Here is a 14,765-nt window from a genome sequence, read left to right on the forward strand (position 1 = left end):
ACTTGGCTACAGATCTTATCTTCCTATGCTCCTATGGTTTAAAAAAAAAACCCCTCAAGTTGCAATCTTCAAATCTAAACAAAGAACGATTGAATGCCGTACAATTGGGCAGTAGTGAAGGGGAGAGGAAAGAGGACTCCCTGTTACTCCTTCACCATTGTGCTCTGGCAGCCTGGATTAAGACTGGGAGTCCCATTAGGATATGTGTGTGCACGCACATATATATGTGTGCATATGCACACATATATGTGCATGTGCAAATGTACATGCTTACATGCACGTGTGTATGTGTGTGTGTATATATGTGTGTTTATCATATTTATGGAGCGCTTACTGTGTGCAGAACACTGTACTAAGCGCTTGGAAATACAATTCGGCAACAGAGACAATCCCTACCCAACAACGGGCTCACATGGCCCGTCTCCTTCAATATTGGAGCAGTGATTTTCATCAGCGTATATATATATGTGTGTTTATGTGTATGTATATATATATGTGTGTGTGTGTGTGTGTTTATGTGTATGTATATGTATATATATGTGTGTTTGTGTACCTGTGTGTGTCTATATGGGGGGTGCGTCCCTTCCTCCCCCACCCCACAGAAGGGGCCTGGAGGCAACCTGATCACCTTGTATCAACTTGTACTTCCCAAGCTCTTAGTACAGTGCTCTGCACACAGTAAGCGCTCAATAAATACGATTGATTGATTGGGGACAGGGGTTGTGTCCAACCTGATTAGCTTGTATCTACCTCAGGGCTTAGTACAGAGCTTGGCACATAGTAAGTGCTTAACAAATTAGATTGTAAGCTCGTTATGGGCATTTATGGTTATATTGTACTCCCCCAGTCGCTTAATACAGTGCTCTGCACATAGTAAGTGCTCAATAAATATGACTGACTAGATGAGGAGCCATTTTTATTTAGCGGAATTGCTTATTTAACATAACTACCCAGAAGATTTGGATGGTTGGGGAATCATTTTTTCCCAAAATAAATAAAAAGCAGGTAACAGTAAATCTTTTTCCTTAAAATTACCACCTTCTTCCTGAAAATTTTGTGCTACAAATGCACCTTTTCACTCATTTGGGTATAGTTAATTAAATGGCACCTTTGTGGCCTGAAGAAGTTGTTCTTCTTATCCTACTTAGTAGGCCTGAGCAATTTATATAGAATACCAGGGACTAAGGACAAAAATGAACATCTAAGTAAAGCCATTCTTTTTATGGGAATTTCTTGCCATTTTAATTTTATCCTTAAATTCCTTCAAGGACTTCTCTATTCTCCTTCCTCATTTCCTATTTTTCTTTCACAGTTCTGCCTTTTCATCAGGACCTACAGCAAGCTTGATTTCAGTTGTAGAAAATGAGAGTTCAACTGAGGTCACAACTTCCGAGCAGATGATGGCCAGCACCATGTGCAGCACACTTGGAAAATCTTGACATAAAGCAGATTCTTACTGCTTATCAGATGATCAGGACCACTTGAAAAATAGTTGGGAACTTTTAGTTTTACAAACGAGTGTACTTCTTGACCATTGATTTCAAAGTATTTTCTACTACAAAGAAAATTTGAGAAAAGTACAATTCTTTGCAAACAAAAAAATATTTCCTTGAGCCTCCCCGTTTTCCTCCCAGTTACTCCTTAGAGCACTTTTTTTTTTTACAAAGTACTTTAAAAAAAGCTGTTTGGAGGTTTTTAAAAAGTTTTGCAAGACTGTTGGGAAGTTTACTTCAGATACAGCTCAGAGGCCAGGTGTGATTTCCTGGATAGAAGTTTAAAATTCTGTGAAGTCAATCATTTCAAAGCAAAAACAACCAACAAAATCATTAGCATCTATCAGAAACAAAATAAAGTTTTGGCCAAGGAAAGCCTCATGAGAGTAATAACCACTTTCACACTTGGTTAAGAGTTCTGAAATGCCTGGAGTGCACCAAAAATTTACAATACTGAGGAAGGTGGAAATATCAAATATCTGTGGAGCAATTACCCGAAGTTACAATAATAATTATATCTGTTGTAAGTTTTCTTACAGCTTTTAGCACAGGACTGTTAAAAGCACTTACTGTTCTGAGGGTCAGAGATGCTTCTGGTAAGGCACATGGTTTTCTGGTCTCAGCACTCAGCCCCAGTCAAAACTGAAAGGCAAAGGAATTCTTCCTAGTCGCTATTCAATTATTTGGGGCCAAATTCTGATTCCACCGCCAAACAGTAAAACAGACTTAGACTGAGAATCCTACATGCATTTTTCAGAATGACGTTCAAAAAGAACTTGGATTAGATAAGGGCAACCATGTAGTAGTAGATGGCAAATTTGGAATTCAGAAGGTTTGTTATAAACAGGTCATAAATGAGAGCTCGATGGAGGATTATTAAAGGGAATAATTAAGAATATTAGACAATACAATCATGATCTCAAGAATGGATATCAGGAGGCTCCTGTTCCATCAAGCATCTCATGAGCCACTGTCAAACAGAAAACTGGAACAGATGGGTTACGGGTCTAACAGCATGGCATTGCTTATATTTCTTATGATCATTCTCATAAAACTCTTTTTAATATTGTTCGGTGTATCTTAACCAAAGGCTAAATAACTGCTTGAGCCTCGGCCACGCTTTCTTTTGCTTTGAATGCAATTTGAAGCAAACTGTTAGCTGCTCTACTATAATAGTGTTGCATCCCAAAACTACCACAGCATTGCCTAGTGGAAAGAACATGGCCCTGGGAGCCAGAAGACCTGGGCTTTAATTTCAGCTCTGCTTACCATGTGATCTTGGGCAAGTCACAACCTCCCTGTGCCTCAGTTTCCTCATCTATAAAATGGGGAGCTATACCTGTTCTCCCTCCTACTCAGACTGTGAGCCCCAGGAACAGGAACTGTGCCTGACCTGGTTAACTAGCATCTGTCCCAGCACTTAATACAGTGTTTGGCACATAGTAAGTGCTTAAAAAACAGAATTATCATTATCATCAGCAGCAGTTTTGTAGTTGGATTTCACAGTTGTACTGCTTTGCCAAAGTTTCTGTATTTTTGTTTCAGTTCCAAGTATACTTTTCTTAGGGGTGGGATGGCCTAGTCTGTGTTTAAGAAGACCAATACTTAATTTACTTTATTTTACTTATGATGATATTTGTTAAGCGCTTACCATGTGCAAAGTACTGTAAATCACACTGGGATTATAGCTATGTCTAAAAAAGTCACCAAAGAAAATAATCAATCACCGTAACAGCTCCAGTCTTTTTGGTCAAAATGTTCCAATACCCTAAAGTTGGTTAAATTTGACACAACATTTAAAATCTCTATCCTAAGGAAATAGTAACAATAGTACATTCATGTCTATGGAATGGTGGAGAGGAGAGGAAGAAAAGTAAATGTAATATTATTATGGCATTTAAACCATTTTAAAAAAATCTATACAAGTACTCCCTGCTGCTTAACAGCAGTTCAGCAGCTCTTGCTTCATTTTTAGCTCAATGAAAAGGACTGATGACAGGTCTTCTCTGTTGCCAATCACGAAGGTACTCCTGTAAAATGTGAGGATTCGGGGCTTGGAGAAAAGGCATTAGAGCAGCGGTGCATGCCTGCTTTATGGGTCTTCTTTACGGGCATGGCTGGTCACGTTGTCCTCCTGGTCTCTGTAGCTCATTGTCAGTCAGCCTGGACTCTCAAGGATGCAGATGAGGAGAAAAAAGGCCCGCAACATTCCCTACCCATTACAATCACTCTGTGTGCTAAGCACTACACTGAACCCTTAGGAAAATACAACAGAATCATTGCTCTTGATCCCTGCCCTCACTGATTATTGAGGTATGGGTTTGGAGATGAGATAAGTGGTAAATGCCTCCCAAACAGAGTTGAGCCTATGTATCCCAATGATTACGGGCATGAAACTGGTACTGGGCATTGCTAGGGCAAAAATCCCTACTAAAAATTAATTTACAAACAACAGGATTTCTGGCATGGTCACAAGACATGCTTGTCACAATCACCAGGCCATTTTATCATTGCACATCTTTTACTTGCTATTAAGTTCCAATAATGAATCGCTCCCCCAAAAGATGTTCCCTTGAAACACTGTAGAGAAGTCAAAACAAAGGCATTCCTTTAAAATCAAAGAATTTTTAAAATGCAGGTCAATTTTTCTGAGGTAAAAGAAAATATTTAAAAAGCAAAATGCCATGGAAAATTTATCGGCTTGAACTAAACTTGGAATCTGAAAAAAAAATCTAGGGTTAAATTTCCCCCTTGCAGCAGAATTAGAACAAAGGTTAATTCTGTCCTTATGACAACAGGAAGCAGAGGGCATATAGCCTAGGTTACAGAAGGTATTACTTAGAGCTTACGTCGGAAATTACTATGTTCTTTGACAGAAATAAAATTAAATAATGGGTGAGCGGGAAAGCTAAGGCCAACACCCTTTTGGTTGTTTGATTAAACTGAATGGAAGTGTATGCACGCACACGCACACACTCACTCTAATTGTACATCTTGAGACAGATTACTAACCACCCTCCAAGGCCTTTTGGAAGACCACAAACCAGACCACACAGGAAACAGTGTGATTAGAAAGGAACATTTACTTTGCCACTGCTATTCCCTTAAGGCATGTTATATGCAAGGAAGTGCATATTAAGAAGCTCAGCCTTTCCAAACTGCATCTAATAACACTAACAATTAGTAATCAGGCTTTGAAAAGTGCTTCAGATTTGGGGTGCTTCATGGAAAACAGGGAAGAAAGCACTGTAGAATTAAGGTGACAGAAATGGAGAAATTCTGAATGGGGGGGCAGGGGAGGAGAGAATCAGTTCTTACAGAAATGGGCCTAAAGCCTATTAAATCCAGCTTTAGTTTGGTTTCTTCTACGAGTACTTGAGCCCTTCTCATGCACTGATAATGCATTTTCTTAATTTTACTTTAGTGCCTTGTTGAAATCTTCCTTCCCAATCCCAGTTCTTTATTTAGAAGCAGCATGGCCTAGTGGATACAGCATGGGCCTGGAGTCAGAAGGTCACGGGTTCTAATCCCTGCTCCGCCACCTGTCTGCTGTGTGACCTCGAGCAAGTCACTTCACTTCTCTGGATCTCTGTTACCTCATCTGTACAATGGGGATTACGACTATGAGCCTCATGTAGGGCAGGGACTGTGTCCAACCCGATTTGCTTATATTCACCCCAGCACTTAGTACAGTGCATAGCACATAGTGAGTGCTTAACAAATACCATTATTATTTTTATTATTATTTGTTCTTTGACACTAACTAATCCAAGACCTGCCTTAGTAAAAGAGAAAAGCAAAGCACTTGAAGAACTCTAAGGAATATGGGTAACACTGTCCTTAGGTTCTTAGAAAATTCCATCTAACATGAAATTGTGCTGAATCAATCAATCATATTTACTGAGCGCTTACTGTGGGCAAAGCATTGTACTAAGCACTTGGAAAAGTACAACAAGAGTTGGTATATTCGCTGCTCACAACGCGAGCAAGGTCTAGAGATGGAGAAAGACACTAATCTCATCTTAATTAATGCCTTACACAACATCTCCAGAATCTACCCCTTATTCTCTATCCCAATGGCCACCACGCTAGACTGAATCTTTGTTAAATTACGACTAAATGATTGAGTTCATTGGAATTAAGAGGTTAGATTCTTGCGATTTCAGGTTTTTCAAAACAAATATTTTGGCAAATATCCAAAAAATGCAAAACTTTCAAAGGGCACCGAAGAGAGAGAAATCTGATCCTAACACATTTCATAGGGTCAACAAATCTCAAAGTCTTTTGGCGATCAAAGCATAAATGCTATTCAGCTAAGGAGCAGTATTTTCTCTTATGGAGGTTTTAACAATGCTTACTAGAAGCCAATAAAATAGTATTCCATTTACAGTTGCAAATGTTACAAATATAATGCTAATTTTAACTACCTACCTTAAATTTTCTAATTCTTGTTTTCTCAGAGGTGAAGAAGGGGGTGCTGGAATGAATTTATCTCCATCATGACTTTTACTGCTGAAAGAGGCAGCATGTTAGAGGCAAAAACTATTAATTAATCACACTCTATCTTGCCCACATTTTAATCCCAATATTTAATGTAGTTTATAATAAAGAATAGGAATAAGTCTAGTCCAACACGTTGACTGGAAGAGGGGCAATTTTTAAACTGCTTTAATATTTGGCATTACTAACATTTCCTGAATTCATTTTACAAAATACATTTCAATTAATAGTATGTATTGAGCCCTTTCTCTGTGCAGAGTACTGTACTAAGTGCTTAGGAGACTACATAGTTTTAGTAAGCTTCAAAGGGCTTATAACGCAGCAGGTGAGACAGACACTAAAATAAATTACAGTTGGGGGAAGTAATTTAAAGATATAAACATTAGTACTATGGGCAGGGTGGAGGAGAGGCTCTAAGAGCTTAGGTGAAGTGGAAGTGCTCAAGTGGCAGGAGAGGGGGAAATAGGGAGGGGAGATGAGCAATTAATCAGTGAAGACATACTGGAGATGATTTGAGGACAGCTTTAAAGATGGGAAGAGCCGTGGTCTGTCGGATGTGAAGGGGGAGAGAGTTCCAGGCAGAAGGGAGGGTGTAGTCAAGAGGTCAGCTGCAAGAGAGATGGGAATGAGGCACAGTGAGTAGGCTGACTTGAGAGGAATAAAGCATGTAAGTTGGGGCTAATGGGAGACAAGCAAGGATAAGTAGAGAGGAGCGAGCTTATGTCTTTAAAGCCAATGGTCAGGTATTTCTGATTGATCCAGAGAGGAATGGGTAACCATTGGAGGTTTTTGAGGAGTGGGGAGATGTGTGCAAAACGATCTTTTAGAAAAACGACCCGGGCAGTACAGTGGAGAACGGACTGGGGAAGATAAATACCGGAGGCAGGGAGTTCTGCGAGGAGGGTGCAGTATTCAAGTCGGAATTTGACAAATGTTTACACTAGCGTGGTGGCAATTCTGATAGTGAAGAAGGGGCAGATTCTGGAGATGTGTAAGACTGCAAGCTGGCTATGGGCAGGGATCGTGCGTATCATCAGCTCCGGTGTGCTACAGTCTCCCAAGGACCTACTACTGTGCTCTGCACACAGTAAGCTCTCAATAAATGGAACTGATTAATTGTAACGAAAGAACCATCGGGAGTTGGGGGCTGAAAATGAGAGACTAGTCAAGGATAAATGCCATGATTGGGACTTGAGAGACAGGGAGAACGGTGATATGGTCAAATGTTGGGAAGATGACGAGGCAGAGAGGATTTGGGAGGGAAGATAAATTCAGCAAGTTGTAGAGAATACTTAAGAGAGTCACACTAAGCTTCCGTTTCCCTGTGGCAAAACCCCCAGTTTAAACTTTATTAAAATCTATTGCTATAGTAACAGTCACAACTAAAGTTGAAACCCCTCAAGTTCAGAAATAACCGAACGGCAAAAAGTACCAACTGCTTCGGGATGATTGCCTCATCTAAACAATTTCACGGCCTTCCTCAGTCCTAAAGTTGCAAATCCAAAGGTCAGCCCAAAAGCAGAGAGGTGGCAATTTAGAGGACTGGGGAGGAAGTTCAGACTGGCTCTGGGTTACCCTTGACTAGGGGGTAACAAATGTTCCAGGTTCCTATATTGGGCTGAGCCAACCTCTAAACTACTCAGAGAGAGATCTGCATCTCACCCTTCTACTTCCTATAAATATGGAAACCCTCAGGATGCTCATCATTTTCCCATTTCACTAGTTGATGGGTCCACCACTTCCAGCCTTTCTCCATTTCCTTTCTCCTGAATCTTTAGCCATTTATCTCCTCCTGACTTTTCCCCCTCAGAAGTGCAGTAAGTCTTAAATTTTCAAAATAAGTAAAACACTTATTATTTTGTGCATCTTCTCCCTGTTTAGAAAGTACATTACTTGTAATACTACTCTCTGATCCTTTAGATCAGAGGTTATTGACCCTGTGAGAGTTCTTCCAAGTACTGAAGGAGGTTCAGTCACTCTGGCTATCTCTTGCTGCTGAGTGGATGTGACTGGGCCATCTGGATGGGAGGAGGACCAATATGAAAAAGGAGGGGTACAAGAGGGGAAGGAATAGACCAGCTTCCTGAAGCATTGCTAGGCCCATGCCTCTCCTATCAATCAATGGTATTTACTGAGCACTTACTGCATGCAGAGCACAGTAATAACTAAGCTTTTGAGATAGTACAATACAACAGAGTTGGTAGACATGTCCCCCCGCTCATTAGAAGCTTACAATCTACATGGAGAGACAGACATTAAGGACAGGGGAAATAGTATAGTATAAGAATATTTACCTAAGTACTGTGGGGCTGAGGTGAATATCACAGTGCTTAAGGGGTACACAACCAAGGGCATAGTTGATACAAAGGATAGGGGAAATAAAGAGCTAAGCAGCTTGTGGGCAGAGAACATGCCTACCAACTCTCCTAAGCACTTACTACAGTGTTCTGCATACACTAAGTGCTCAAGAAATTCAACTGATTGATTGGTAAGGGAAGGTCTTTTCGAGATGGGATTTTAGGAGGGTTTTGAAGGTAGAGTGAAAGGGGAGGGAGTTCCAGATATGAAAGTTCCAGTCTTGAGCCAGTGGTCAGTGGTTGAATAGGTGAGTTCAAGATACATGCGGTAAGTTGGTGTTAGAGGAGGTAGATCGGCGAAGTTAGGTCGGGGGAGAGAGAGCTGTTTGGGTATCTTAAAGAAGAGTTTCTGTTCAATGCAGAGGTGGATGGGCAACAACTGGAGTTTTTTTGAGGAATGGGGAGACATGGAATGAACGGTTTTGCAGAAAAATGATCCGGACAGCGGAGTGAAATAGGGACTGATGAGGGGAGAGACAGGATGCAGGGAGGTCAGCGAGAAGGCTGAAGCAGCAGGCAAGGCAAGAAATGATAAGTGCTTGGAGCAGTGGATCAGAGCAGTTTGGATGGAGAGGGACGGGTAGAGTCTAGAGATGTTGTGAAGGTAGAACCGACAGGATTTCGTGAGATTGACTGTGAGTGGCTAATTGTGTCTCTTCGCATCAAACAAAAACCCCTCACAATCAGCTACCAGGCGCTCGGCCATCTGGCCCTGTCTTACCTAAGTGATCTCTTCACCACTATAACTTCACCCCAGTTCAATGTCTTTGTTCCCCACAAGCCAACCATCTGCTGCACTTTGCTCCACTCCCTTGCTCACGCTGCTCCCCTCAACTTGGAACTCCCTCACTCATATCACATCAACCACAGGTGGTGATAACAATTAAATAAATAATAATGATAATACATGGGATATTTGTTAAGCGCTGGGGTACATACAAAACAAATTAAACACAGTCCCTGCCCCAAATGAGGCTCAGGGTCTAAGTAGGAAGGAGAACAGGGAACAGGTCACTTCTTTATTCTATATTTCCTAAGCATGTAGTACAGTACACTACACCAAGAAGTTGGTTCAACAAATGTTTTTACTATGACTACGTGAGTTACGTGATAGGAAATTTCAGGTGAAATTCTAAGACTGCACGGATATAGTTTCCAAAAATATTTAAATCCCCTGCTTTAGATCATAAAAGTATAAGAATTTAAGAACAATCTATTTTTACACTACCTTTGTTTAGAATCTAGCACAACGTATATCAGTAGTGTTCGGACTTTGATTCTTCAACACTAAGTTGTTAGTAAGATAGTTACTAAGTGTTACTATCACCGTAATGTGGTGACAACTGATCTTTTGTCGAAGGGGAGAACCACACTAAGTGGTTTCAGAGTCCTAATTTTTAATGCCAAACACATATTTTCACTTTTTCTTCAGTTCTCAATTCACTGTTTTTAAGGTTCATTACTACCACAGGGTTGAGTAAACTGATAATACAGAGCTGACTGGGAAATACATGAAACCTCTCTCCCAATGGGATAAATTGACTATCTTGGATACAAAATGGCTTAAACATATTTTGTTACTAAAACAGGGAGATGAAAAGATCAAAATATGTTGCCAGCATAAAACCCCTAAAATTTTAAGTCCAAAAGCCTTCAATTTGATTAGCAGGAAGTAAGACTAATTGATGGATAAAATATTAAATGGACTTTTTTAAAGCTCTAAATCCTTATAGGGTACATTTCCATTAAACATATTGAATATTAACACATAATTTCACTAATTTACTCTAATGACTGGGAGATTCACAAGCACTTACAGTACCTACTTTGGCGAACTAGTAAGTGGACAAATATAACAAAAATATACAGTAAATTTTACTTTGTTGGTAGAAGTTTTACTCATTATAATTAAGGCACATTCCTACTAAATCCTCAAAATATATTTACACATTTTCAATTATTTTAACCTGGGGTTCCTTTGCCATTCTCTCAAAAGTCATAACTAACCAAATACATAAATCCAGTAATTAAAATAAACAAGATTTTAAAACATAATTCTTTACTGGAATAGATCTACAGTGTCTTGAGAAAAAACGTTTATATGAGTGACATACAAGGAACCTCAGCAAACTAGAGTAAAAGACAACAGGTGACATAACAAAAGGAAGCTCAAAGAAAGCTATTTAAATCACCAATGAAAAGTTAACTGTTAATTATTTCTTCAAATATTTTCACTAGGAAAACAAATTCCCTCAACCTCCGATGAAGCAAGAGAATTAATTTCTTCACGAGGACTGCCTGAAACAACTTTGAGCTATTTTCTCAAGATTCAAACCAACAAGCACAACATTTTAAACATTAACATTGTAGCTGCTGTAAACCTTTGGCAAAGAAAAAGGAGATTATCTCGGAAATATCTATGACAGTTTACCTGCATGTTTCACTACTTTCAGTGCTCTCAGTATTTCCACCCAACTGGTTACTGGTTTTAGACCCATTTTCCTGCTTTGGATCTTGTTGGTCTTCAGGCAAGAGGAGCAAAGCATTTCTGAGACAAATGGCTGCAAACTCCATACTAGCCACAGGAATAGCTGAGGACTGTCCATCGCTTGTGAAAACAAAATTAACTCATCAGTTCACATACAGGTGAGAAATGGATTTTTATAAAGCATCTTTACTGAAAATATTTTAAAGCCTTCTTTTCTAATTTTATTATTAGATGTGAAGGTTTCAACTAAAGCTGTGCTATTTTGTAGGCAGCAGGTTAGGCAAAATGCAGTTACTCCAGGATGCTTCTACACTAGACATCACTAGATCAACACTGAATATGCAGCAGGTTAGGCAAAATGCAGTTACTCCAGGATGCCTCTACACTAGACATCACTAGATCAACACTGAATTTGCGCTACTATCCCCAAAACATGAGTAATACCAATGGAAATCTTTTCAGTCATTGTTAGAGGTTACTAAACTGAGGATAACCACGTTCAAGTTATTCTAGCTGCCCTGAGTGTGTTAGCCTTGTTAAAAAGCAAAAATATCTTCTCCATCCCATTTCCTATGATAGGTCTTTCTGCTTCTAAAAGGATAACAGAAGCAGTATGGCTCAGTGGAAAGAGTATGGGCTTTGGAGTCAGAGGTCATGGGTTCAAATCCTGGGGCCGACACTTGTCAGCTGCGTGACTTTGGGCAAGTCACTTAACTTCTCTGGGCCTCAGTTAACTCATCTGTAAAATGGGGATTAAGACTGTGAGCCCCACGTGGGACAACCTGATCACCCTGCAACCTCTCCAGCGCTTAGAACAGTGCTTTGCACATAGTAAGCGCTTAATAAATGGCATTATTATTATTATTTTTTTATTATTATTATTATTATTATTATCAAAACTGAATGACCATTACATTTGCAAGAATCCATACACTATAAAACGTTTTAACATACAAATAGGCCCTCTCCTGGACATTTTGGGAAGTGCATAATAAGCTACAGCAGGTCAAGCAGACAGTAAAGGGATACAAATGCAGTGATCAACCAGTCAACAGGATTTATTGAGGGTCTATTTTTTATATTATGAGATTTGTTACGCACTCATTACGTGCAAGGCACTGTGCTAAACGCTGGGGTAACCACAAGCTAGTCAGGTTGGACACAGTCCCTGTCCCTTTGTGGGACAGGGTCCTCATCTTACAGACGAGATAACTGAGGTAGATAATTTAAGTGACTCGGCCATGGTCAGAGAATAATAATAATAATGATGGCATTTATTAAGCGCTTACTATGTGCAAAGCACTGTTCTAAGCGCTGGGGAGGTTACAAGGTGATCAGGTTGTCCCACGGGGGACTCACGGACTCCCTTGGTGACCTCATTTGCTCCCACGGCTTCAACTATCATCTCTACGCTGATGACACCCAGATCTACATCTCTGCCCCTGCTCTCTCCCCCTCTCTCCAGGCTCGCACCTCCTCCTGCCTTCAGGACATCTCCATCTGGATGTCTGCCCGCCACCTAAAACTCAACATGTCCAAGACTGAACTCCTTGTCTTCCCTCCCAAACCCTGCCCTCTCCCTGACTTTCTCATCTCTGTTGACGGCACTACCATCCTTCCCGTCTCACAAGCCCGCAACCTTGGTGTCATCCTCGACTCCGCTCTCTCATTCACCCCTCACATCCAAGCCGTCACCAAAACCTGCCGGTCTCAGCTCCGCAACATTGCCAAGATCCGACCTTTCCTCTCCATCCATACCGCTACCCTGCTCATTCAAGCTCTCATCCTATCCCGTCTGGACTACTGCATCAGCCTTCTCTCTGATCTCCCATCCTCGTGTCTCTCCCCACTTCAATCCATACTTCATGCTGCTGCCCGGATTATCTTTGTCCAGAAACGCTCTGGGCATATTACTCCCCTCCTCAAAAATCTCCAGTGGCTACCAATCAATCTGCGCATCAGGCAGAAACTCCTCACCCTGGGCTTCAAGGCTCTCCATCACCTCGCCCCCTCCTACCTCACCTCCCTTCTCTCCTTCTACTGCCCAGCCCGCACCCTCCGCTCCTCCGCCGCTAATCTCCTCACCGTACCTCGCTCTCGCCTGTCCCGCCATCGACCCCCGGCCCACGTCATCCCCCGGGCCTGGAATGCCCTCCCTCTGCCCATCCGCCAAGCTAGCTCTCTTCCTCCCTTCAAGGCCCTGCTGAGAGCTCACCTCCTCCAGGAGGCCTTCCCAGACTGAGCCCCTTCCTTCCTCTCCCCCTCGTCCCCCTCTCCATCCCATCTTACCTCCTTCCCTTCCCCACAGCACCTGTATATATGTATATATGTTTGTACATATTTATTACTCTATTTATTTATTTATTTTGCTAGTACATATCTATTCTATTTATTTTATTTTGTTAGTATGTTTGGTTTAGTTCTCTGTCTCCCCCTTTTAGACTATGAGCCCACTGTTGGGTAGGGACTGTCTCTATATGTTGCCAACTTGTACTTCCCAAGCGCTTAGTACAGTGCTCTGCACACAGTAAGCGCTCAATAAATACGATTGATGATTTAATCCCGTGAAGGACCTGAGGCACAGAGAAGTCAAGTGACTTGCCCGAAGTCACACAGCTGATAATTGGCAGAGCCGGGATTTGAACCCATGACCCCTGATTCCAAGGCCTGTGCTCTTTTCCACTGAGCCACGATTGCGGAGCTAGGATTACAGGTCTTCTGACTCCCAAGCCCATGCTCTTTCCACTAAGCCATGCTGCTTCTCTACGGTGTAGAGAACACTGTAGTAAGTGCTTGGGAGAGCACAATACGCTAGTAGACAATCCCTGCCCTCAAGGAGCTTAAAATCTAATGTAAACAAAAGGAAAATGTATGTTTCTCTTTGATATACTTACTTATATACAGCATTCTGTATGGACTGTGATGCCAGAACTATTTTACGGTGATAGCCTTGACCCACAATGGACTGTACAATTCCTTTTTTGGTTGGAAGACCTTTAGTTTCTTGTTCTGGTGTCTACAAAAAAAAATTAGAAGGAAATGAGGGAAAATGCAAGAAGGCCAATGTTGAAAATGCTAAGTATAGATTAATCACAATGACTTTGATAAATACTAAAACCAATTTCGATTGGAACTTCTAAATGTTCAGAAGGACTGTGCTTGAATGAACTTCTAATAATAATGTCGGTATTTGTTAAGCGCTTACTATGTGCTAAGTGCTGGGGTACATACAAGGTAATCAGGTTGTCCACGTGGGGTTCACGGTCTTAATCCCCAATTTACAGGTGAGGTAACTGAGGCACAGAGAAGTTAAATGGCTTGCCCAAGGTCACTCAGCAGACAAGTGGCTCTAATACCTTCCTTAACATCTTTTTGTCCACAATAGGTGGTTCATTCAGTGCCCTGTGTAGTTCTCTGAACTCTCACCCAGGCTTTGCTTTCATAGGTTTTTCTCTTCCCTCTAGATTATGCTCATTTATGGGCTGGGAATGTGTCTGTTAATTCTGCTGTACTGTATTCTCCCAAGCACTTAGTATAGGGTTTTGCACATAGAAAGTGCTCAATAAATTCCATTGATTGATTCCTTGCTTCATTTATCAGAAAAGGTTTAAGAAATGCCTCAATGAGCACCTTTTTGCATCAAATAACTTTAGACAAATGGGAGGTACAGCAGGAGAGTCAGCTCTATGTTAGTGCTGAGCAATTAGATATTTATGATTTAACCAAAAGAAAAAATTTTGGAAGCTTCCACTATCCTAAAAATAACCAAAATGTAAACTAATTCATTCAGATTTTGTGGATTTGACCTTATTTTCACCCCAGCATTACTAAACATATGGAATACTTTCAAAGGCTGGACTGCTAGTTCCAGGAGAACATCTCAGGTCTTCCCTGTACTTGGACCATCAAACAATAAAGTGGGTCTTT

At 41.0% G+C, this 14,765-nt stretch overlaps 1 protein-coding gene across 2 annotated transcripts in view; it reads right to left on the reverse strand.

Annotated features, from left to right (window-relative positions):
• Positions 1-14,765, reverse strand: part of CNOT10 (CCR4-NOT transcription complex subunit 10) — a 68,520-nt gene that overhangs the window by 15,566 nt on the left and 38,189 nt on the right. Inside the window, exons 11-13 of one of the 2 annotated variants that reach the window (XM_038770148.1) lie at positions 13,733-13,854; positions 10,782-10,958; positions 5,925-6,002 (exon numbers count right to left, since the gene is read on the reverse strand). In XM_038770148.1, the coding sequence (XP_038626076.1) occupies positions 5,925-6,002; positions 10,782-10,958; positions 13,733-13,854 (377 nt within the window). Of the gene's footprint in view, positions 1-5,924; positions 6,006-10,781; positions 10,959-13,732; positions 13,855-14,765 lie in introns of both variants that reach the window. The other variant, XM_038770147.1, reaches the window with a different exon arrangement.

Source organism: Tachyglossus aculeatus, chromosome 2 (assembly GCF_015852505.1).
Source record: "Tachyglossus aculeatus isolate mTacAcu1 chromosome 2, mTacAcu1.pri, whole genome shotgun sequence".
Taxonomy (NCBI): domain Eukaryota; kingdom Metazoa; phylum Chordata; class Mammalia; order Monotremata; family Tachyglossidae; genus Tachyglossus; species Tachyglossus aculeatus.